General features: G+C 47.7%; 3 protein-coding genes across 6 annotated transcripts; 2 read left to right on the top strand and 1 right to left on the bottom strand.

Moving 5' to 3' along the window:
• The first annotated feature begins 515 nt into the window (after positions 1 to 515).
• Positions 516 to 4,384, top strand: cdc7 (cell division cycle 7). Its single transcript, XM_004078646.4, has 11 exons — positions 516 to 907; positions 1,339 to 1,425; positions 1,509 to 1,644; positions 1,808 to 1,901; positions 1,973 to 2,115; positions 2,180 to 2,471; positions 2,565 to 2,672; positions 2,744 to 2,892; positions 3,128 to 3,210; positions 3,283 to 3,432; positions 3,661 to 4,384. The coding sequence occupies exons 1-11, from the start codon at positions 823 to 825 to the stop codon at positions 4,044 to 4,046; spliced, it is 1,713 nt and encodes a 570-aa protein (XP_004078694.1). The 5' UTR covers positions 516 to 822; the 3' UTR covers positions 4,047 to 4,384.
• Positions 4,385 to 4,501: 117 nt separating this feature from the next.
• On the bottom strand, positions 4,502 to 15,896 carry glmn (glomulin, FKBP associated protein). 2 transcript variants are annotated; one of them, XM_023964822.1, is made up of 19 exons: positions 15,830 to 15,896; positions 14,311 to 14,387; positions 10,420 to 10,545; positions 10,235 to 10,348; positions 9,085 to 9,193; positions 8,753 to 9,008; positions 8,569 to 8,668; positions 7,983 to 8,164; positions 7,846 to 7,899; positions 7,701 to 7,731; positions 6,924 to 7,013; positions 6,803 to 6,844; positions 6,652 to 6,725; positions 6,493 to 6,577; positions 6,312 to 6,421; positions 5,109 to 5,172; positions 4,904 to 5,033; positions 4,762 to 4,832; positions 4,502 to 4,691 (listed from the first exon to the last, which is right to left on the bottom strand). In XM_023964822.1, exons 2-19 carry the CDS (start codon positions 14,347 to 14,349, stop codon positions 4,602 to 4,604), a joined length of 1,767 nt encoding a protein of 588 aa, XP_023820590.1. In that variant the 5' UTR covers positions 14,350 to 14,387; positions 15,830 to 15,896; the 3' UTR covers positions 4,502 to 4,601. The 2 variants fall into 2 exon arrangements, with proteins under 2 accessions (XP_023820590.1, XP_023820592.1); XM_023964824.1 differs by lacking the exon at positions 15,830 to 15,896 and adding an exon at positions 14,474 to 14,589 and having other exon boundaries at positions 4,504 to 4,691.
• rpap2 (RNA polymerase II associated protein 2) lies at positions 14,958 to 24,042 on the top strand. Of its 3 annotated transcripts, none has more exons than XM_020710776.2 (12): positions 14,958 to 15,980; positions 16,085 to 16,133; positions 16,215 to 16,317; positions 16,757 to 16,855; positions 16,939 to 17,004; positions 17,092 to 17,180; positions 17,258 to 17,293; positions 17,367 to 18,210; positions 18,310 to 18,401; positions 18,596 to 18,676; positions 21,593 to 21,661; positions 21,864 to 24,042. In XM_020710776.2, the coding sequence occupies exons 1-12, from the start codon at positions 15,932 to 15,934 to the stop codon at positions 21,970 to 21,972; spliced, it is 1,686 nt and encodes a 561-aa protein (XP_020566435.1). In that variant the 5' UTR covers positions 14,958 to 15,931; the 3' UTR covers positions 21,973 to 24,042. The 3 variants fall into 3 exon arrangements, with proteins under 3 accessions (XP_020566435.1, XP_011484427.1, XP_011484428.1); XM_011486125.3 differs by having other exon boundaries at positions 15,221 to 15,980; positions 23,626 to 24,042; XM_011486126.3 differs by having other exon boundaries at positions 15,221 to 15,980; positions 18,313 to 18,401; positions 23,626 to 24,042.
• Positions 24,043 to 24,163: the final 121 nt, after the last annotated feature.

A 24,163-nucleotide genomic window follows, 5' to 3' on the forward strand; every position in this document is an offset into this window, starting at 1 on the left:
CCAACATTGACATACCTGAACGTTCAATTTGAAAATGAAAATAAGAAGATATATTCAGTTTATTTTTAACTATTTCGTTTTCTAGGATTTTTTAATTTATAAATATTGTTTTCTGAAAGAGAATCCAAAATGTTTGGTATTTAAAAAATTGGTTTTATGGAAATCACTATAAAAATGCATAATAAGAAAGCTATAAAACTCCTGAATAATTTATTGGTTTATCTGGGTTAAAGCCTTTGCTTCTGTTGATAAATTTTTTCTCATTTACTCTCTAATAGTTGATGTTTACCTATTAGGAAAACTACAGGCCTCTCATCTTTTTAAGTGGGAGAACTAGAACAATTGGTGGTTGACTGAATACTTAAAAAAATAAAAAATAAAAAAGATTCTCCTGGCTCCAAAATACAGTCACGGTGGCGCCACCATGTGGAAGGATAATGTACTGCCGTAGAACGAACATGGTCCATTGGTCACGTGTCGGGAACTGTTACATCGCGAGATCTGGTGACGTCACTTTTAGCGCGTAGTTTTCTTTTTGTTGATGAAGCTTTCCGGAAGGTCGCAAGACAAATACATATAGTTGAAAGTATGGGGTGTTTGTGTTCTGTGTCTGGCGTTCAGAATTTTTTTGTGTTTTAAAGTTTTTTTACTTTGTGTAAAAGTTTTCTCGAAAGCCTCGCTCTTTACAGATAAAGAGGTGAGTTTGTTTGTGAACGCCATTGCATTTCCGAGACTTCTTCCCCACGTAGAGGAGGTTCTGCTCCCGCCTTGTGGAAGCTCATCTGACCCGTGGCACGCGGAGGTGGGAGGCTGTGGTGTCAGATGGACGCGTCCGCGGTCTGCACTGACGGAACCAGCACCACCGGGCCTGGGAGCCAGGACGGCGCTCACAGGAGGAAAGTCTCCAGTGAGTGATTGACAGGCACGCACGCACGCGGCTGAAACGTCCGCAGAACGGGACAGCGCGCGCGCCCTCAAGTTTCTGACCGTTACTTTGAACATTTTTCTACAGATTCTCAAGATGAAAAAGTTATAGTTTACATAAAATTAGTTGACACTGATTTATCCGGTAATAGTTTAGTTTAGAAAACGGAGGAGGTTCACCACACAGTTAATAACCACCTGTATTCAAATCACTATATTCCAAATGTGCTGAAGCAACAGAAGGCAAAAGCATTAATTTGACCTTATATTTAGTGTTTAAATCTGCATTTAGGATCATTTTAACCAGCGGTGGTTAAATGTACTGAGGCCCCTATAGGCCCCTAAAACACATTTATGTAAAAACAGCAGTTTTCCACTTCTGCTGTCAGGCGTGTGACCCGTTGTGTTTTTCAGAGGATGTGCAGATGGACATTGAACATCTCTGCAAAGCTGTTCCTCAGCTGGCCACAGCTTTCAACATCTTGGACAAAATTGGAGAAGGTATGTGGTTTGATAACAGGAGCTTCATGTTGGAGGGGCAGCCCTGTTTTGAGCGTGCATCTCTGTCCCGCTGTGTTCGTCAGGGACGTTCAGCTCGGTGTACCTGGGCGAGGCACGGATGCGGGACGGCAGGAAGGAGCTGTTTGCGCTGAAACATCTCATCCCAACCAGCCACCCCACACGCATCGCTGCTGAGCTTCAGTGTCTGACCGCAGCAGGGTGCGGCAACAGCTCCCTTTTGTGTTTTTTTAACTCTTTCTTCTTAAATAGTCTGAGATTTGAAGAAACTACCTCCTTACTTCCTTTTGCTTCTTCTGCATCACCTTTACCTCGTCTGGCTGGAACTGTCTTCCTGCAAACTGAAGCGATTGACTTCTTTCAGAGGGAGGGAGAACGTGATGGGAGTGACTTACTGCTTCAGGAGGGATGACCATGTGGTGATCGTGATGCCCTACATGGAGCATCGGGCTCTCGTGGTGCGTTGCACAGACAGCAGCTTTAAACCTGGTTTTGGTTTCTCTTTCTGACTGGACTATACAAATGTTAGGAAATCATCGGGTCCCTGAGCTTCGCTGAGGTCCGTCTGTACGTCTATCACCTGCTGAAGGCGCTCCGACACATCCATCAGTTTGGCATCATTCACCGGGACATCAAGCCCAACAACTTCCTGTACAACCGGAGGAGCGGAGTGTAAGTGGGCGCAGAGCATTGATGGCGTCTACAGCAGTGGTCCCACCTCCTCTTTCTCCTGCAGGTACGCGCTGGTGGACTTCGGCCTAGCTCAGGGCACAGCCGACACCAAAATCGAGTTGCTGAAGGTGGTGAGACCGAGGCCTCTGCAGAAAGGTGGAGGGTCTGCCCCACAGAGGAGCCGAGCACCTCCTAAACCCTTTTCCAAAACCACCTCTGGTTCACTCCCTGCGCCTCCACGGCAGACGGGAGCTTTGCCACCGTCCTCTTCTCCTGTGTCCTCTCCGGCCTCGCAGAAACCCCCGGTGAAAAAAGCACGCCTGCCCACCTCCTCTCTTCACACGGCTCGGTCAAAGGTGTCTCCTCTGCAGAAATGTGGTCGCTGGGCTTCGTCCGCGTCTCCCGTCTGAGTTCTTGCACCAACCTGCTGCTCTGACTCCTGTCTCTAGGACCTGGGGGGGCTGCGCAGAACTCCACGACCCGTGTTTGGTGAGAGGAACCTGAACAGCTGCACGCCTGCCCCCTCCACCACAGCGCCGGATGCCAGGAAAGCAGAGGTAATCCTGTGATAGAGCTGCTGCCATGTTTTTCTTTGACGTCTGCAGCGTTTTCACTCCTGTGCCTTCAGGAAGCGCTCAGCTGGAGGCTCTCCTCGGCGAGCCGAGCGGCAGGCCGGACTCTCAGCAGCAGCAGCCAGAAACCTCAGAGGGCCGTCCAGCCGGGCCTCACCTGCGACTGCTTCCTGACCGACCGCGTCTGCAACATCTGCATGTCCAGGTAAACGTCCCAACAGGAAACTGCTGTCCTCTTAGAATTGGGCTGCATTCCAGTCTGAAGTTTTCTGAAGATGACATTCAGACTGGAAATTCAGGGATTCAACTTTCAATCATCTACAATCCTTCATTAAAACAGTAAAAGAATGTTTCTATCAGCTGAAATCTCATTTTCATTTCTACAATTTTGCCTCTGTTGCAATAACTTGTCATGTTTTCTCATCCGATGTTTTCTGAAGAAAGCAGCAGGTGGCGCCGCGGGCTGGAACTCCTGGCTTCAGAGCGCCTGAAGTCCTGACAAAGTGTCCCGACCAAGGCACAGGTTGGTAGCCTCGGCCTGGTGCAGCTCCTCAGGCTGACGCTGCATTTGAAGTAACCTGCCTGTCCTCCGCAGCCATAGACGTGTGGTCGGCCGGCGTCATCCTGCTCTCGCTCCTCAGCGGCCGCTACCCGTTTTTTAAGGCCGGCGATGACCTGACGGCGCTCGCTCAGATCATGACAGTCCGAGGTTCCCGGGAGACCATCCGGGCAGCCAAGACCTTCGGTTTGTGTTGATCTTCTCCATCCTCTAGTGGAGGGGCTCCAGCAGAACCTCCTTGCTTTTCAGACACGGCCGTGAGGTCCGGTGCCTCATTTCAAGCGTCGTCTCTGATTCTGTTCGGGTCCAGACGGCAGATGGAAACACTGACCCAAAAACTGAAAGTGTGCAGAAATCGGGAAGTGTTTTTGAGGGAGGTGTCTTTAAAGTCGACCTTTTTTGGCCTTCCTTCAGGTAAAGCGGTGGTGTGCAGCCAGGAGCTGCCCCCTCAGGACCTCAGGACTCTGTGCGAGACTCTGCGAGGACGCAGGAGGTCCTCCACAGGTGAAGGCGTCCCACCAGCGATGGCAGACGCCTGTCGGAACAGAATGGACGGAGCATCGGCGCGTGGGCCCGCTGACGCAGCAGAACCGAGTCTGCAGAAGCAGGAAAGTCTGAGCAGCTGTGAGCGCACAGAAAGCCTCGTGAAGCCAAACCTGGAGGCTGAGGAGGAGGTGGAGGACTGGGACAGGGTTCCTGATGAAGCCTACCACCTACTGGACCGGCTGCTGGACCTGAATCCAAACACCCGGATCTCTGCGGCTGAAGCACTACAGCACCCCCTGTTTAAGGGCCTGTGAGTCTGAGCACCTGAACGCATCGCAGTGAACTCGGTTGACCTGGAAACCATCCTAGCTAGACTTTGAAAGAACCCTCTGAAGATGTGCTTTTGTCATCACATCCACCAACAGCTCCATGTTCACCGACACGTCACGGCACATTTTATCTGAACCTCTAATAAAAGCTTTTTTTTATTTCACAAAAACTGCAGGAGTTCAGGAACATTTTGAGGTAAACGCAACAAAAACAGGATTATCGGTCCAAAGTTTAGTTAAATGTTTTGTTCTATATTCCAATTGTCCTTGAGTGTCAATTTGTGATATTTAGGCTGATTTAGTAAAAACTAAACTGCAGCTCAGTCAAATGTCTTCTTTCTTAACTTCTAACATGTTTGAAAGTTCAGGAGGAACTTTCTCGTTTTCTGGATGCTTTGATTCATAATTATTCCAGGACTTTGGAGACAAAGAGTTCATAATCCAAAAGTTTAGACATTTATTAGAAACGCTATTAAAAAAGCCTTCATGGACATTAGAAAAGCAAACAGCAGAGGATGAGGAGGATGAAGGCGCTGCAGCTCACGGATCCTCCTTCGCCTCCGTCAGTTCTTCTATCCGAGCCACCACGCTCTCCATCATGTCGAAGGTGTGGAGGGCTGAATGTAGAGCCTGGGGGGGGCAGCCGAGAGTCAAGCTGCAGCTTCTCACAGGTGTGTTTATGGAGAGGAGACAGACGCACCTGGATCTGGGCCGCCGGCGTCATTTGTGGAAGCTTCTCGTTGCTGACGCTCACAGACAGGACCGGCTCCTCTGGAAGAAGATGAAGACTCTTCAGCATCGAAAGCTTCTTCACAGCGGTCCCGTAGGAGGACAGGCCTCACCTGTGTTGCGCCGGCGCTCTGTGTGGTTGCGCAGCTCCTGCTCGTAGTGCGCCCGTGACATGTTGAGCCCCACACGCAGGGGCTGGAGGAAGGAATCCTGGATCTTATAAAGCTCTGTCCAGACTCCCGTCTGCAGCCAGGGCAGACCAACATGTAGAAACTTCATGCAAAGTCCACGGCGGGCTGCGTGTGGTGCGGCGCTCACCTGATTCTCCGTCACTTTGTCCCTGATGACGAGGAAGCGCAGCAGGTTGAGAGCCTCCATGAGCCTGAAGAACAGCCATGAATCATCATCTGTTCTGGTTATCGACTCCCAGCTGGCATCAGGGAGGAAACATGGAGGCTGGCTGAAAGCAACCACACCCTTTATGCAAATGCCAGCACCCCTCTGGTCATGAAGGAAACCCCATAATACTCCATTTGACATCTATCTTCAACCTGATCTTTTCTCCAACCCTTGTGCTATCCTAGGCACTTTAACATTGGGAGTTGGGTCATCTAGACCCACTAGACAGTGCTCTGAACCTTTTTTCTTCAATGATTTGTGATCTTCACTGGTGTCCATGGATTACATGAAATCTTTCCACCTTTATCCACCTTTTTCATGGTAGGGAGAACACGTCAATGGAAGGGGGGGGGGGTCATCTGAGATAGCACAAGGGATAAATGCTCTCCTGCTTTCAAGCCCGGTCAATGTCACGCCCCCAAGAGTCCTATACCCCACTGCGATTGGTTAGTCCATCAGCTCCGTACACAACATTGAAAAGGTGTCATTAAACTTTTATATTAAGGCGGGGGGCACAAAATATTGTCTTGGGGGCAGAAAATAGGCCCAGGGCCGCGAGTTATAGACCCCTGTCGTAGAAGCTCCAGGCTGTGTGGTAAGTCTGGGGGACCCCCCACACCCATAGGGGGTCGCCAACGAGGATTCCTAAAAAAGGATTCCTAAACCAGGACCAACCAGGCTCCAGTTCCCAAGGCAACAATGGCAGAAAAACAAGAAATCAAAGCAGTCCACAAACCCCCCCACCCCAATTCAGAGGTGTAATATTAACCCCCCCCCCCCCCCCCCCCCCCGGGGTCATGACACGCCACAGATGTCATCCGTCTCGCCATATGCAACCTGAGGGCAACCCAACTCCCACGGGACATAACTACCGCCCCCCTCCCATAAGGGAGGGATCAGTGACATGGAGGGAGGTGTGTTACTACTGTACTTAACCCCCCCCCTCAGCACTCAGGGCACATGCAAGCCCCAACCCGGGGATGTAGGGGCCCTTCCCGCAGTGCAGGTAGGCCCCCCTGCCAACATTTCCTGTATGTCTTCATTATCGGCCCAGATCTTCCACCCGTCTGCCTCCATTGCAGCTCCTGAAACACACTGGGGGGGTGAGGTGTGAGGACAGACCGGTCCAGGTACTGCAGCAGGTCCGTCTCTGGTCCATCGGGCAGACTGAAGACGTTGCGCAGCAGGGGCAGCAGATGGACCCCCTCAAACCAGACGTTACAGTTTCCCGGCTGCAGGCCAACAAAGGCGCATTTCAGTCTGAAGATGACGCAGCAGAAAATGAGAAGGAACGCGGCCTGACCTGCAGGGCGATGTGGATCTGAGTCCGGATGTTTTTGATGATGTAGCCTTCTACTCCGGAGTGATTGCTAGTCCTGAGGATGTACCTGAAAGGCAGCAGGAATGATGGAGGCACAGCGGACAACGTCTGACCACCTGGAGACGGAAGAGTGGAGCTCACTGGAAAAGCCGGTACTTGGCTTCTGTGTCAAACTTCTCGATGCTCAGCTGGAAGACCTTCAGACCTTTAGTCCTCTGAGGGCAGAGAAGAAAACCGAGACTAGAAAAGACAGACAGAGCCACCGCAAACCCGCCACAAAGAAAAGTCTCACCAAATCATGGCGAGGACACAACGTCATGACCTTCACCATGTTCTGAAAACAGACGTTGCAGTCAGAAACACTGCAGGACACAAAGCCTCTGGTGTTCACCGGATCTGAAGGTCTTCATCACCTGCGGGACGGTGAGGAAGGTTCTGATTTGCAGCAGATCTGCTGGCAGAGAGCCGTCCTCCAGCCGCATCAGACTCTCCTCATACAACTCCTGAGAGGCGGGAAACATCCAGTTACTGCAATAATACCAACACCAACAATTCACTGTGATTTAAAAAATGAGTAAATATTTAAAAAAGTACTGTGAAAGTTTTTATATTAATTAAAGTAAAACTTCAACATAAATGAAGAGTTTTCTTAGTGAACAGTTGAATTAAACAGAAAAATGTAGTTTCTTGGCACTGTAGCACTATGGAAGCGATTCTGTAGCATAATTAAAAATAAAAGTCAAAACCAGAAATGCTTTTTCATTTTCAAATGTAACTGCATCAAATGACTCAAAATTAAATTGAAAAAGCAATCCTTCAATATGCTTTTTCATTTCTACTTAAACTGCTCATTCTGTGTCAATCGTTCATTTTTCAACAAGCAATCAGATGTGTTAATAGACGTTTGCGTTGATGCCTTAAAGGTGAGAGCTGTAGATGCTCGTAGCGTGACATGCAGAGGACTGAACATTGGTTTGCATGAACATTCAGAACACGCAGGACAACACTGGAGACGGAGACAGTTCAATATCGGCTTGTTTGATTTAAGAAGGGGCCGAAATTCGGTTGACCCCTAATGGGAACCACAGAAGACAAGGCAGAGTTCTTACTGTCCAAACACGACAAGACCAAAGAACAATAAAAAACACAAACAGCCCCTGCAGAGAAGAGCTTAAGCCGTCTTTACTCACCAGACCTTTCTGAAGCTTTAGATCCTCGGTGCTGTGGAAAAACAGACTTGAAGCTGTCAGGATGAACATCAGCTATGATGTCAGGACTGCTTCCTTTAAGCTAACTTTTATCATGTGTCTGTGATGCGACCGTGTGATGGATCACCTGGACAGCAGCAGGAAGATGTGCTCCATGTTACACCGCAGGCAGAACACCGGACTGCCGAGCACCAGGAGGAAGAACCGTTAGATCCAGAAGCAGCAGCCTCCAACGTCTTAGGAAACCAAGATCCTTCTGCTCACCTAAAAATGCTGGGGAACCTGTCAGCAGCCAGGTGATGCACAAACACCAGGTGAGCCACGCTCGCCAAAGACGCCTTAGGGTAACGCACTTCCTCCTCCAGGAAGCCTGGTACGTGCTTCCTCTTCAACACGGGCTGGAAAACCAGACTGTGGAGGTGCTCTCCCACTGAAGCCAGACCATCCTGCAGCACAAACAACCAGCATGAACCTTCCACCGTCACACCTGCTGCCCGCACTGGACCGCAGCCACCGATGAGGAAACGTCCGTCTGAAAGCTTCTAAGACATGTTTCTTTGGGAAAACATGAACAGTCACCAGTTAGAAACGGACGATGCATTTCTTTGTTCATCCAATCAGAACGGAGAACTCCAGAAGTCTCCTCTACAGAGCATGCAGGAACAGAGCTCTTAAAACAAGAATAACTGTCCGACCATCAGGTGAATGCATTTGGACTATGGATGCTGCAGTCTGGAGCAGAGCCATGTTCTGCAGCAACAAATGAAAACATTTGCCTCCAAGCTCCAGCAGCCGCTGTCCCTAAAGCTACTCTTTCTTATTTCAATGGACGGTAGGACAAACTCAGTACCAGAATGTGGGTGGCAAAGGTCCTGAGTGGAGACTCGGTCAGCTCGTCCGGGCCCCTGAGTTGCACCTCCAGCAGCAGGTGACTCAGCGTCTTCATGCAGCTGCTCAGCACAAACAGTTTATCAGGATGCCGTGAAAACCTCAGCAGGATGTCGGCGCCCGTCCCACATCAAGGTTTTACTCACAACTTCAGAAGCTCCGCCCGCAGCTCGTCCTCCAGACCGCAGTCCCGGTCGCTCCTGCTGCTCAGACTTTGTCTGGCTTCTTGGAAAAAGGGCCTGACAAAGTCTGCGAGCTCAATGCAGCAACGGCAGACGGAGAACTCATCGGTCTCCTCTTGCTCCTTTGTAAGGGGAAGGGGCAGCTTGATCAGCTGGTCCAGCACGGAGGACAGGGTCATGCCCAGAGACGAGGCCTTCCGGCTGCCCAGACGCAGCAGCACTGCAGGGATGCAACGACAGCAGAGCACTCACACGCAGCACCAACGCCTTTCAGCAGCTTTTGAAGCAACCTTCACCTTTCTGAAGAGGCTTCAGCAGCAGGTGGAGGCTCTCAGCTGCTGTGTGAGGATCACTGTGCTCCAGCTGCTCCAGCAGGCCGATCAGCAGCTCTTTAGGTCTGCAGGTCTGAAGAATCAAAAGTTCAGGTCACACGATTCTGTCTGACCTTTTATTTCTATAAGGCTCTAAAGGTAGATGAGAATGAAAAAAAGACCAACCCAGTCATTTACTTTTCCATCCAGTTACAAACCCTCCACTGATTTCCCATCATCCTGTTCTTTACTCTCTCCCACTAGCTTACAGCCCCTCAGGCCCCCAACCCAACATTAGGGAAACGACACAAATGGCACCAACACCTGATCTATCCATTTGGATCTGTTTGTCTGCAGGTGGATGACCAGAATGGAGCGGAGCAGGGAGACTTTGGCCCCGCCCCTTTCAGTTACTGCATCACAACTGAGAGCGGTTTCAGACGGTGCATTTTTATCTGCTCCTGATCAGTTTGATTAAAGAAATACTCAGAAACCCAGTTTTAATCTTAAATTCTTTTGTATTTGTCTTCCATTGTGAAGATAAATGTTTCAGGAGCGCATTAAAAACACCAAAAACGCCGTTTTCATTGGAGTGGATATATAAACTCTGAAAACATTCTCATTGAATTAGCTGCACGGACGGTAAAAGAAAAGCTTTGTTTTCTTGAACCGTCTGTTTTCAAAACCAAAATGTTTTTTAATAAAGCAGATAAATAAATAGGAAATACATGCAAAGTTTCACTTCTTCTAAAGCTGATGAAGCCAATGATGTCAGAAAGATGAATTCTGTCTCCACTTCCAACCCAAAGTCCTTCTTTGAGTTTTTCCAGCTTTGGGTGTTCAATTAAATAAAAGTTTACCATCTAATGCAGTTTGACTTTAAGTAGAGCAAAGAATTCTGGGAAACAAATTCAACAAAATAGGAATTGATCCATAAAGTACTTCTGCGAATAATGTCACGTTTTAAAGGTAAACTTTGGAATATTTTAACCCGTTTGGTCTCCTTCATTCATTTTAAATTTTACAGCGTTCATTGACTAGTTCTTAGTTCTCGATCAGGAGCAGATGGGAAGCCTCTCTCGGTTCGGGTCCGTGACCATGTCGGAACCGAGCTGCTGCTCTGACCCAGACTGACCTCCAGCAGGTGGGTGAAGATGGCCGCCCACCGGGGTAAGTTCTGGTCTTCTTTCTTCAACAGCAGCTGGATCAGTGGAGGCAGCAGAGTCCAGCCCATGCAACTCACCGTGTCCTGCACACAGAGGAGCAGATGCATGCTGGGAGCTGAAAAACACCAACGTGTGTTCTCTCTGACAAATGTACCTGGTTCTTCTCATCCAGCAGAATACTGAGGACGTCGGTGCAGTGTCCCTCCTGGATGCAGGCTCTCCCCGCAGCCGTGAAGCTGTCGTGGTGTTCAGCGGTGTAGCGGTTCTCTGGGAGGGCTTGCTGCGTCAAACACAGACATAAACGGACATCAAGGTATTAACTGTAGGTCAGGTGAGACTTTTTTTGCTTTGCAGACTCGTGTCCGCCTTCACCGACCAGTAAAAGTCTGGATAAACATGCTAGAGACCAGATCAGGACTCTAAATAACAGTGTGTGTGTGGTTGTGTTTCTGTACGGTCATGTGATGGACTGGAGCACTGCCCAAGCAGAACCCCTTCACTAGCGCTTTGAAAAGGTTTCTAACTTCTTCAGAGACTCTTACCAACCCTTCATGCTAACTCCAGACTTCTTGTTCTTCCTTTTTGTAGTTCTTTTTCATAAAAGTGTCCGGCCCTTATGTCCTCGGTCACAAGAAGTTAGACATGTTGTCATTTACGTGAGAGCTTTTCCTGTTTGGTCTGAATTTAAATGAAACACAAAAAGTTCCCTTTGTTATTACTAATAATGATTGAGAAGAAACACCATTTTTATTTGTTTGATATTTATTACTCCAAAAATTAAAACAATTGTAAAGATAGACCTAAAAAACAAACATTGATGGTGTCAGTAAGTATTTCCACCGTTTGCTGCAGTGACAGCAACGTCTCCACATGCAGTTCTGCCAGGTCATCATCATCCATGAACAGAAAGTTGGGGATGTTCTGGTGGAATTGAGGGATGATGATGGTTCTATGATGTCAGAACCTGACCTTCATTTCTGTGCACCGTGACCCGACACTCATCAGTGAACAGGACGGTAGACCAGTGCTGCATTGTCCAGGTCACACGGTTTTGTACTGCAAAGTGACTTGGCGCCAGTGGAGTCACCCTCAACGGTCGACAGTCATTCAAGTCAAAGCAGTGAAGACCAATGGTTAGTCTGGAAACCCCAGTACCCCTCACATCTGGTTAACGGGCCTGCAGCTGTGTGGTGTTTGCTAAACTGTGTCTGAGGTCAGAGGTCCTTAAGTTCTGGTCATAGTCATGGTCTGTCACTGGGGGGGATCCACTCCCGGGTCTGTCCCAAACTCTGACAGTAGTTCAGAGTCTAGATGAGAGTCTGCTGATGACACTCTGAGACAATTTCACCTGAACACCTGACTGTCTACCCCCAACCTGAAGGCGCTGTGGTCAGGTGGAGCTGCTGGTCCGTTAAGTGACGTCGCGTTTTCATGGCTGTTTGATTTATGACCTTGGAATGACTTTCAGGTCAAATCAGCTTTTTATCCCCACAGGATGTACACATTGATGCCCCAATAAGTAAAACACAGTCAATCTTGCTAACTTATAGTGAGTAATGTAAATCTTAACATGTGGATGGTCATCATGATACGGAGCCCGTGTCCTGACATGGATAAAATAAAATATATCGCGTTCCCACAAATTAATTAATTTGTGCGAACGAAATAATTATTACTGTCATAAGTCATGGTCAGCGCTCTTGCCTCACAGCAAGAAGGCCCCCGGTTCAAGTCCCGGCTGGGGGACATGAAAAACACAACACCAATGGGGGACCTTTCTGTGTGGAGTTTGCATGTTCTCCCAGTGCATGCGTGGGTTCTCTCCGGGATCTCCGGCTTCCTCCCACCGTCCAAAAACATGCTTCATAGGTTAATTGGCAACTCTAAATTGTCCCTAGGTTTGAGAGTGAATGGTTGTGTGTTTGTGGACGTTCTACCCTGCGACAGACTGGCGACCAGTCCAGGATGTCCCCTGCCTTCGCCCACAAGTGGCCGGGATAGGCTCCAGCAGCCCATGACCCCGAAAGGAAAAAACGGACTAGAAAATAAATGAATGAATGAATGAATGAATAAGTCATAAACATGGATCGCTGCTTCGCCTAACGGACTTAGCTCCATAAACACGGATGTGAGTAATAGTTGGATTCACAGCAGATACTTTCACATTTCTGTCTGCGCGTGTCTCATTACATTGAAGACTCAGAGGATGTTTAGAGATCAGATTTATTTATTTTAAAAAGCTCTACAAAAGCATCATACTCGTTAGCAGTCACTTTACATCCGAAGGCTAGTAGGCTACATGTATCCCATCATGCATCACTGTTAAGAATAATGAGAAACAGAATAGTTAGAAACTCCCTTTTACTTTTTATTACACTAACTTTTACTTTTATTACACTAATGGTTTAAACTTGATTCATTATGTATTATCATCTCAAAATTATATTACATTTGAAGACAGCACAGCCAAGCTATTTTTCTCACAGTTTCTTCTCATACTCCCTTTTTCTGTGTGTGTGTGTGATGCCTCAGAGATAACTCCATTGCAACCTTGGAGCTTCTTTCCAGCAGCAACCTGTGGGCGTGATTTTCACACCATTGTCCAGTGTATGATCTTCTGAATATGCAAATACAGGGTTTATATACCAAGCCCATCTCTGAGCTCCGTTGTTCAGACTTTGGATGCACCATGTTCATCTGTCTGTCCCTTTCGTGTTTGTACGAAGTAAAACTTCCACAAAAGATAAGTAACTGTCTCTGAGTCATTATTCATTCATTTCTGTGTGCAGGAAATTGAAGGGTACGAACCTAATTTAACTATTTTACAGTCCTGTTTACAATTTCCAGTTTCCTCACATTTGGTCCTTTGAGCACGATTGGTTACGTAGCACGTAGCCTACTAGCCTTCAGATTTAAAGCGACTGCTAAAGTGTGTTAATAACAGACCAGTCCTGCATGTTATTATTTCTATTCGACCCTAAACTACAATATCCCATACAGCAGCTGGCTGGCCGGTAGATGGCCAGTCAGCTGCCCGAATGCCGCCATGACAAGCAGAAGAGCTCTGCTGCGGATTTAGGAGCTATGTCTGGTAGGTGAAGCAGGAAGCTTTGGCATCCAAAATCTTATGATATTTTTCTGATTTTCATCGAGACAATAATAGATGGATCATTCTTGTTTTTTTTCCCCTCTTAAACGAATGTAGGTCACAGAGACACAGAAGTAGCAGCAGAAAGCGGCTTTTGCAGCTGGATGGACGGAGAGTGTACCACCAGGATGTGAATGAACGTGATTACCAATGCTTTTGTGCTTTTCAAAATAAACAAAACTGATCTCTAAACATCCTCCGTGTCCTCAATGCGATGTAAGACACACACAGACAGAAATGTGAAGGTATCTGCTGTCAATCCAACTATTGTTCACATCCGTGTTTATGAAGCTAAGTCCGGTAGGCGAAGCAGGAACCCGTGTTTATGAATGACTTATGACGTAAATAATTCTTTCGTTCGCACAAATTAATTAATTCGTGCGAACAGAATATTATTTTGTGGGAACAATATATTAACTTGTGGGAACGAGATACATTTTATTTGATTCATGTCAGGACACGGACTCCGTATCATGTAAAACATGAATGCTGCTGATGTTGTCTTACAGTTGCATAACATCCAGCAGGTTTCTTCTGTGTGTCTCACAGAAAGAGGCTGAACAAAAATCTAAAAATGTGTCCAAAAAGTTCCAGTGTTATGACGGATCTGGACTTGACTCTTGGAGATGAGATTCCTTCACTCCAAACGTGTCCTCAAATGATGAAAGGTACAGAACACAAGAATATGGCCCATGTGAGACGATCGATCCGAATTCTCAGGAACTCTTTCCTAAACGGTCACACAGGTTTGCTCATATTAAATCTGCAGCTGCTCCTTTCCTCCAGAAGATGCTGACACAGAAAGGACACAGGCTTTAACTTTGAACCTTCTGTCCTGGCTGCTCATGGGATATTTCAAGAAAACAAAACCATAAAATAAAGAAAGTGGACACTCACACACAGCTGGACCACATTGCTGAATCGCTCCAGAGCCATCAGTCCCGTTTGGACAGAGTCTGTCCTTCCTGGAAGTCCTTCAAAAACAACAGTTCAGATCAGAGTGTCCTGATGATGATGATGATGATGATGATGTTTTTCTATGTCTGTACTGATGACTTACTGTCACCATCTGTGCTGGAAGCAAAGTAGAAACCATGGAGATCATACAGAGAAGTGTGTCTAGATCAGGGGAGGGCAAACCTTTTGACCGGGGGGGCCACAAAGAGGTCAACGATGTGACAGCGAGAACCAGGAGCAGATGGGAGGAGTCATTTCATCATCCAAGAAATAACAAGGAATTTGGATGAAAACATGCTTGAACTTTGAAAAAGGAATATGCATATTTGAAAACAGAACGTTTGAGTTTTTTTTTTTGTTTTTTTTTATTTTGGTGCCATTTCCACATATGATGTCCCTCAGCGAAAAAACACAAACTCAGAGAAACGCTGCGTTCATGTGGTGCTGGAATGTTCGGAAAAATGCCTTCCTGACTTGGAAAATGCACAAATCCTCCAGCACCACACCAATGCAGAATAACTTTCCACACCTAAAAGTGCAGAATCTATAGGGAGACACCAGAACTACAGGGAAATGAAAACAATCCTGAGGGTTATCAATATCACTTATTCCAGTTTGGAGGGTCAGATTTAATAGTTCAGTAGTTTGCTGACTCCTGGTCTAGACTGTAGGCTCCATAGATCATCGATGTTGCAGGTCTTTCAGTTATGAAGTTCTAGTTTTATACCAGCAGTAAACATTCATCTACTTCCATTACATTAAGAATGTACCAATTCTGCTGACCAAACTGTGCTTTCTCTGATTTGACTGTTTAAAGTTTAAAACGTTTGAATCATTCTGCAGTTCAAAATTTTAACATTTACAAAGAACACGTTTTTTGTGAGATATTACTTATTCAGACAAGAAGAGAGAGATTCGCTTCGTGAAACTGTAGTCTAGAGGTGTCATGTTACAACATAAACCTACAAACATGTCACGTCTGTTAAGGAAATTAAACAAACGTTTGCCTTTGAAGGACGTAACGACGTGAGCAAAACCATGAAGTTCCTCTGCAGAGTGCAGCCTGCACACAGAAACAGCCTGAAAACGTCCATCCTCTATAAACTCAATTACCCAAAACTCTGTGCGGTGGGACATCAGGGTTTAACTAATGAGGAGGGCTGTTGGATTGGCATTCCTACAAAGAATAGCTCCTCCAATGAGAGAGAGAAGACAGCCAGCTGAGAGAACAGAACGGCGACCATGACTGCAGCTGATGTTTGAGTTCAGAACCGGCGCGGCACCGCCTCGGTCCACACACTACAGAACCGGGGCGGCACCGCCTCGGCCCTCACAGAAGCAGGCCGGCATTGGTTAGCTCGTTCTCGGACTGCTGTCTCGGGTTTTCGTGAACAAACGTTCGCATTAAACTCCTCTTGGAAGCAGAAAACGAACAGACGCGCGGAAAGTGAGAACCTACCTTCTCTCCTGCTGTTGCACGCGACCTGAACGCTGCGTGTTTGAACCACCCCGGCTGCCGTAGAAAAACTGCGTCACAGGTCAAAGTTGAACTGGAAGTGTCATGGCGACGGAGGGGAAGATGAAGAATCCCGGGAAAACGTCCAGAAAAGGTTTGGTTTGAGTAGTTTGGACGGACGTGTTTGGTATTTTATTAGCAGATGAACTGAACTGGGCTCCGTCTATGTCCTGGTGAAATCTCGTGTTTGTGTGACAGCAGGGAGACGCAGCAAAACTCTGACCGCCGAAGAAGAAGCCAGAAGAAGGTTTGGAAGGCTTTCTTCTCAGGTTTATGATCCAGTGTAGGCAGCGCAGTTTGAATGAATCCGTCTCCTTCCCTGAGCCAGGAAGGATGCGCTGAGGGAGCAGCTGGAGCTGGAGAGGAGAGCCCTGGAGGTGGTGGAGCAGCTCCTGGAGAGCAGCGTGGCAGAAGACTTCCTCCTGGAGTCGGTATGAACATCTCCATCTTTAGATAACACCTTCACTTTGATCTGGGTTGCGAGGGAAACCAGCTGAAAAGGCCACGCCCACAAACATTACCAGGTTTCCAGACCACAAACCATCAAACACTGCAAACTACAGCAGAAAGACACAAAACAACTTAAAGATGTAACAGACAGATAGTTGTTAAATTCAACTTAATCCTTTTAGGTTTTTTTTTTTGTATAATTCTTGAAAATTCTGTCTAATGATACATTTATTAAAGATCTTTATAAGGAAATAATTGTTTCAAGTAATTGATAAAATGCACAGAAAGAAAATGAATTTTGCACAAGCTAATGGGGAAAACTTTGAGGTAGAAATTTACAAGAAAACACTAATAAAGAGGTCAACCTGTTGTCAGTCAGGTTAAGAAGGGTTTTAACACACAGGCTCATTTTCTGTTCAGGCCAAGTTCATCACTCCAGCTAATTACAGAGATGCTGTGGAGGAGCGGTCCATCTTAAAGCTGTGTGGTTATCCAACATGTCCAAAGCAGCTGGGCAAAGTAAGACGTCGCCCCTCCACTGAGGGTAATGCTGACGCTCCTGTCTGGGTTTCCTCGTCTAACCGCTGCTGCCTGCTTTGCAGATCCCGTCTCAGCAGTTCAAAATCTCTACCAAGACGAACAGAGTTTATGACATCACAGAGCGCAAGGTGAGTTTCTTCCCAGAAGAAGAACGAACTTTGTCAGTGCAGTCGCAGTTTGAAGACAGAAGAGGTGACCTCATTTGTCATCTTTAGCGTTTCTGCAGTAATTTCTGCTACAAGGCCTCCAAAGAGTTTGAGCTGCAGATCCCAAAGACGCCTCTGTGGCTCAGGAAGTTGGAGAGGTCTGTGAACTGCTCCGCCTTTGTAAGACTCGACGTTCGGGTGGAGTGTCTTTGTAAAAATTCTCTCTTGCCAACAGTCCCCCGAAGATCAGGCTGCTGACGGCAGGACAGAGGTGTGTGCTCGGCGCCCGCGGCCGCACGTCCCTCTGCAGGAGTGAGCGTAACGTGTTGCATGTGTGTGTCCAGTGGGAGCTCCGGAGAGGAGGTGCTGCTGTCAGATCAGCGCCTCAAAGAGGAAGACGTTGAGAAACCACAAGCTGCCGCCCCCGCTGAGCCATGCGGGGATCATCAAAGCTCGGCTGGAGATGAGAGCAGCGGTGGGGAGCAGGACTTTGTCTCCAGTGTGGCCTTCCAGCAGCAGAAACCCCGGGTTCACTGGGCTGACCGCACGGGTGAAAGCAAGAACGGGAGCCAAGGAGAGGAGGGGACGGACGGGACTGAATGTCTGAGTCGCCTTCCACAGGAGGACACGAGGGGGCCGCATCCTGAACCCCCACAGCTGCTCGGTCCCATCACAAGCAAGGCTGAGCCACAGGACTCACCTGAGCGCCCCCAACTGGAAGAGGTAACAGCTCAGATGAGGGAGTGCACTCTTCATGAGACAGCAGCAGCCCCCCTGCCGGGCCTCCACATCACCCAGGTGGGCATGAGCAGGCGAGGAGCTGCAGGGCTGCGGGCTCTGCTGGGGAGGCAGAGCTGCACGGGAGCCAAACGGGAGCCAGCGAGCCTCCTGGAGACCCTGAGGAGGACTCTGAAAGCCTGGTGCACCGATCACACCATCAGGTTCCTGCACGGAGCCGCCTGCTCACCTGCCCCCCGTCATCATAACAGAAAGGAAGAGGGGGAGTTGGATGAAGATGATGATGCAGATGACGTGATATTGACGGACGATAGCGGGGAGAAGAAGCTGTGGGGGACAGAAGGAGACTATGAGACGCTGCAGAGGCTGACCCAACAGATGGAGCTGAGAGTCAAGGAGTTCTACAAGGGGACCTGGGTTATTCCTGTGGAGGAGCCGAGTGCTAACCAGGTGAGGGGGGGGGGTCCCTGTGGACCTCCCATCAGACCTCTGTTCAGTCAAATAAAATGCTGAGAGCAAGTTGAAATAGTCCTGGTTTGTTCTTCACAGCAGAACCTGAAGGAACCGGTCCTGCCGCTCGTGGACTCCCAGGCTCAGCATCTGATCCAGAAACGCATCACCGTGGAGAAGCTCAGCAGCTGGTGCGTGCAGATGTGTCAGACATGAACGTCTTCATCTAAACCTCTGCCTCCCCCAAACATCTTCTGTTTCACAGGAGTCCAGACTCCTGTGACGTTTGATCATATTATATTTATTATAGAAGTCCGGACATTTGTCCAGCCGCCTGCCTGCCTGCTGCTTTGCTCCATAACCAATCTGCTCCTGTCATCTGCAGCCTCAGGACCATCGTAGGCCCGCTGCACCTCACCCTGAGTGATGTCTCCACAGACCTGAACGACTTGGTGAAGACATTCAGGTGGGTGACCTGCACATATGCACCGTTCTCGTCCATTCCAGATCATCCTGCGCGCTGCAGCCTTCCATTCCTGCTCCCCATCATCATGAGACTTGAGGAGGCCCGAGTCCTGCATGAACGTCCCACAGAGCAGCACCGACCCTACTCATTATCCTCAAAGAATAAGAGAAAGCCCAGGAGAGCGTCGTGGTTTCCATGTGGTTGGCTCAGACATATCAGTTAGAGACCTCCAGGGGGGGCTGAAGAACCACAGGTTGACGGGAGCCCCCCAAACCTTTACACCAGGGGTGTCAAACATACGGCCCGCGGGCCATATTCGGCCCGCCAGGTGGTTTAGTCTGGCCCACATGATGAGCAAAAATCTTAAGCATGTTTAAAAAAGAAAGCACGTGTCTAGTCCATTCCTGTGGCGAGTTATGATTTTTTTAAAGAAATAACCGAAATGCGCAATTCTGCCATTAGGGGGGGGGAGGAAAAGCAAAACAGGTGAAACATATGTTTGCGCATGCCAAAGGTGAAACCTAACAGTTCTTCTTCTGGGTAAGATGCAGTTTGTTTCCCTGCGAGCCTCAAAGCTGTTGTGTTGCTATAAGAATGAACAGTAGTGACACAATAATGACCAAAATGTTGTCCAAAAGAAGTGGATTGCTGAGCTTTCCAGGAAAAATGGACAGTTTTCTTTTTAGGCAGGGTGTTTCACTTTTTTTGCGTAGCCCCTCTTGAGGTTATTATCGGGATTGCTTCAGTGTCAGATGTAAAATATTAAGTCAGTACAAAACTGAATAGACCTTTTTCTTTTAAGAGAAATTCATTTTATTTGAGATCCATTGGCCTCTGTGAATGAATGTGTAATAATAAGTGATTAGGTTGGTGATGTTGGTAAACTGAGTAAAAAATCAAATACAAAGCTGTTATTTTGTTTTTATGCTAGTGGTCCGGCCCACTTGAGATCAGACGGCTTGAATGCGGCCCCCGAACCAAAATGAGTTTGACACCCCTGCTTTACACGATGACTTTTTCTGGAAACAGATGAGTTAGTCTCTTTTGGTTCAGAGAGATGAACGGACAAATGTCAAGCCCCTCCTCCTCATGTTTAGGGGCAGAATAGAAGTTTAGAAACTCACCTGCTAGAATTGGACACAAAACCAGTCTGTTAGCTGCTCTGGGGGGGCTCAAAGTCTGGAAAACTTTAAGAGGTTTTCCAGACTTTGAGCCTTTGTGTTCTCAGAGAGGATCTTCAGATGGAACCCCGAGATGTTTTTTTATTATCATCCCCTTTCCTTCAGTTTGTCTTTCTTCTGCGCAGACATCTGCATGTATGTTGTGAGGAGCCTGTGATGGACTTTAGTGCAGAAGGTCAGTCAGTGATCGTTCAGAGCTCTGACCTGCTGTTTCTGACCCCAGAGGAGAGCGAGCAGGCTGTGGTTAAACCAGCGAAGGCCGAGCACGTCCACAGACAAGTGCCGCTGCATTGAAGTTTTTGAGAATCCCATCAGCGATGGAGAAGAATCTTAATGATGACATAGTCCTGTGTTGTGTGAGCAGACGGTCTTTGTTGGGTCTCTGAAGAACATTTCTCCCAGAGGAAGCAGCAGACCTGCTGGGTTTGAGACTCACAGACTGGATCTTCACATCGTCTGACCTTTGTTGTCCCAATAGAACATAAAGCTGCTGTAAACAGGAGGCTGTGGTTGAACAAGGTGAGGTAACAACAGCGGGTCCGTCATTTCACCGTCACAGGACCGTTAGAGGGGGCCAGAATTCCCCCTTTAGAGATGGACAGAGCTTAAACTAATGACTGACAGCAAACTGGGAAAAAACAGGAAAAAATAAATAATAATTGTATTTTATTGGTTTTGATTTTTTGTTTTTGCTCACTCTGCATTTCACTCTGTTGTCCCTGCTCTTCCTGCACATCACTCTGCTGTTTCTGCTGTTCCTGCTGTTCACTCTGCTGTTCCTCCTGTTCACTGCTGTTTCTGCTGTTCAATCAGCTGTTCCGGCTGTTCACTCTTCTGCTCCTGCTGTTCACTCTGCTGTTCCTGCTGTTCACTCTGCTGTTCTTGCATTTCACTCTTCTGCTCCTGCTGTTCACTCTGCTGTTCCTGCTGTTCACTCTGCTGTTCTTGCATTTCACTCTTCTGCTCCTGCTGTTCACTCTGTTGTCCCTGCTCTTCCTGCACATCACTCTGCTGTTCCTTTTGTTCACTCTGCTGTTCCTGCTGTTCACTCTGCTGTTTCTGCTGTTCAATCAGCTGTTCCGGCATTTCACTCTTCTGCTCCTGCTGTTCACTCTGCTGTTCCTGCTGTTCACTCTGCTGTTCCTCCTGTTCACTGCTGTTTCTGCTGTTCAATCAGCTGTTCCGGCATTTCACTCTTCTGCTCCTGCTGTTCACTCTGCTGTTCTTGCATTTCACTCTTCTGCTCCTGCTGTTCACTCTGCTGTTCCTGCTGTTCACTCTGCTGTTCTTGCATTTCACTCTTCTGCTCCTGCTGTTCACTCTGCTGTTCCTGCTGTTCACTCTGCTGTTCTTGCATTTCACTCTTCTGCTCCTGCTGTTCACTCTGTTGTCCCTGCTCTTCCTGCACATCACTCTGCTGTTCCTTTTGTTCACTCTGCTGTTTCTGCTGTTCCTGCTGTTCACTCTGCTGTTTCTGCTGTTCAATCAGCTGTTCCGGCATTTCACTCTTCTGCTCCTGCTGTTCACTCTGCTGTTCCTGCTGTTCACTCTGCTGTTCTTGCATTTCACTCTTCTGCTCCTGCTGATCACTGTGTTGTTCCTGCTCTTCCTGCGCATCACTATGCTGTAGCTACTGTTCACTCTGCTGTTCCTGCTTTTCCTGCACTTCACTCTCTTGCTGTTGTGTGTGTTGATGCGTTGCTGCTGAGCTTATCCCTGTGTTTTTTATTGACAGGTTCACCAACACCAACATCGTTCACAAAAGCCCGGAGTGGACCCTGATAGCAGTGGTGCTGCTGCATGTGTAAGTCTGAGGTCTCGCCTGTGTTGGAAGCAGAAATCCAAAGCGTTCCGGGCTGCTGAATCCTGTTTTTGCCGACACTGATCATTGTTTTGCACTCGCCATATGGTGTGTGTTCACGTGTTACTGGCAGTTCATGAACAGTTCCGTGCTGCTCCCGTCTGAGTACACACATCCTTATCTCGGCCTGATTGCTCCTCTGCAGATCCGTGATGCCTGGAGGAGGACACACACCCGGTTTTAACACACACACTTGGCAAACGGAGGGCTTTGAATTTCCCCAGCTGGGAAATCTTCACCTGATGCTCGACTGAAGAACATTTATGGCTCCTCTTCAGTTTGCTTAGTTAGTATTTATTTTAAAGGAACACAGGAATGCTGCTGCTGAAGAAGCTTGAGGATCACATTCCAAACTATTCTACAAAGAAAACTTTTCCAAGATTTTATAAATAGTCAAAGCAAATAACAGTCAGCATAAAAACATTAACTGTTAGTGTAAATAAAACGTTAGCAGGCATTTCTCCCAATAATAGTGTGTTTTTAATAAAAATTTTAAAATGCACTGTTCCAAATTATTACGCACAACCGTTTTCAAAGATTCTGTAGATGAAAATGATCATTTGACCGCCAATCATTTATTTCGAGGTCATATTTACTAAACTCAAAAGACATTACAATCAAAAACATCTCAAGGGTTCTTCTTTTTGTAGAAAGTGGTCAGTCAGAACAGGTCAGAACAGGTCAGAACCTACTTTTCTGAGGTCATTTTCACACCTAAAGAGCCCGACCAGCTCTTTCCCCATGATTCCGGCCCAAACCATTACTCCACCACTTCCTTACTGACATTGCTGCCTTGTAGGAACACGGTGACCATCCACCAAATAGGTTTCCATAGAACTGCAGGCCTCTGGAGGATCCTACACCTGGATGTTTGTGGGACTCCAGAGACAGCAGCAGCTTCAAACATGTTCTTTCTGCTTTGAATGGTATTTCAGCCGCTTTAGTCTGATGGATTTGTCTGTCAGAAACCAAACTCATTCTGTCTTCATCTGCACCGACCCGCGTGTCTCTGAATCAGCCACAAATCTTTCATAGGACGATGATCACGCTAATGTTTTCCTGAATCGTCAGAGGTTTTATAACTTGTTCAGGCTTTTCAGCAGCAGAGATCCTTTTTTCCCCATATTGGTTGAAAATGTTGGTCTGCTAAATAATGTGGAACGTCCTTCTTTAGTAGTTTTTCCTGAATTGAACTGACCTGCAAACTAATTATCACAGGAGTCTGAGATCCAAAGAGCCCAGAGACACAATATCATCCATGAGTTGAACTAAAAACTTTGATAATCATTTGGAATGCACTGTACAGCCTGCAGATGGACAGACTAAGTGCAAAGAAAAGATAGTTGAATCTTCTATTTAGGTGGAAACGTGTTTTTTGTGGGGGTTTTTCTTAATCAGCTGTGCTCCCTTTGCCACATCTCTGCAGCTCTATGATTTCACCGCCTTCTCTTCGGCTCTGTTCATCTTTTCCATCCATCATGAATAATTTGGTGTGTCGTCTTACCTGTCGGCCGTGTGGCAGCTGTGGAGTTGCTCTGCTCCCTTTTGTTCAGGCCACCTGAATAATAGATGCCCCCCCCCCCACACTGCAACATTAGACCCAGGTTGAACCGGAGATTATCCGGCGGCGCACCTCCACCTTGGACGGGACAGAGTAAAGCTGACCAACAGCTCTGTCAAACAAAGACGGCGTGATGACCTCCGTTTCAGCTGAACGCGAGGCGGCGCGGCGGGGATCGAGGCCATGAACCTGTGACGTAACGCTCTGCTGAATCACATGTTCCCCTGGAAGTTCAGTCTGCAGCCGCTTCATTCAGACTCAACTCCGATTCATATCAGAACCAGAACCAGAAGGAATGGGCGTGTTAGGAATCATACCTCTGATTTCTGATGTTGTGTCCCTCCAGCCTGTCCACAGTGTCTCCTGTGGTGAGGGGAGCCTTGGAGGCCGACTCCTCTGTGGACTACGTGAAGACGCTGCTGAAGGAGCTGGGCCTGGAGGAGCAGCACCTCCTGAGTTTGGTGGAGCTGTTCCAACCCCCCCATCACACGGACAGCCGCCAGCAAGCAGACGTGTATCAGTGACATGCAGAAAGGTGCTTTGCAAATAAAAGGGACTTTTTCATGGATGACTTTTCTGGCTTTCTGCTGCGTTGGAGGTTGAGAATCGGCTCCGTCTGCAGCGAGATGCAGACAAATCAGATCCTTCAGGTCTGACGCTGTTGATGTTTAACCTCAGTGGACCAGATAAATCACACCCAGCCTGTGTGGGTGAACAGCCGTGTGGCCCTGCTGCTGTAATAAAACCAAGTTATATCTCCAGACTTCCTTTGCATGCATCTTTATGGCGCCATAATTCCATTTGTTATATGGGTATGTGTCTGAGGATATTTGGCCTGGGCCAGGTGGCACATGCAGCCCAACAGCACCCAGGTAAATGTGAGG

Source organism: Oryzias latipes, chromosome 17 (genome assembly GCF_002234675.1).
Source record: "Oryzias latipes chromosome 17, ASM223467v1".
Classification (NCBI taxonomy): Eukaryota; Metazoa; Chordata; class Actinopteri; order Beloniformes; family Adrianichthyidae; genus Oryzias; species Oryzias latipes.

Bases quoted from the DNA above. Each gene is read 5' to 3' on its own strand.
- cdc7 (XM_004078646.4), top strand. From the start codon at position 823: ATGGACGCGTCCGCGGTCTGCACTGACGGAACCAGCACCACCGGGCCT. The intron at 1,902-1,972 runs GTGCGTTGCACA...TACAAATGTTAG, and splicing joins TGGAGCATCGGGCTCTCGTG to GAAATCATCGGGTCCCTGAG. The intron at 2,472-2,564 runs GTGTCTCCTCTG...TCCTGTCTCTAG, and splicing joins TTCACACGGCTCGGTCAAAG to GACCTGGGGGGGCTGCGCAG.
- glmn (XM_023964822.1), bottom strand. From the start codon at position 14,349: ATGGCTCTGGAGCGATTCAGCAATGTGGTCCAGCTGTGT. The intron at 10,546-14,310 runs GTGAGTGTCCAC...TGTTTGACGCAG, and splicing joins GCAATGTGGTCCAGCTGTGT to CAAGCCCTCCCAGAGAACCG. The intron at 8,669-8,752 runs GTGAGTAAAACC...TGTGCTGAGCAG, and splicing joins CGGGCGGAGCTTCTGAAGTT to CTGCATGAAGACGCTGAGTC.
- rpap2 (XM_011486125.3), top strand. From the start codon at position 15,932: ATGGCGACGGAGGGGAAGATGAAGAATCCCGGGAAAACGTCCAGAAAA. The intron at 17,294-17,366 runs GTGTGTGCTCGG...GTGTGTGTCCAG, and splicing joins CTGCTGACGGCAGGACAGAG to TGGGAGCTCCGGAGAGGAGG. The intron at 18,677-21,592 runs GTGGGTGACCTG...TTTTATTGACAG, and splicing joins GACTTGGTGAAGACATTCAG to GTTCACCAACACCAACATCG.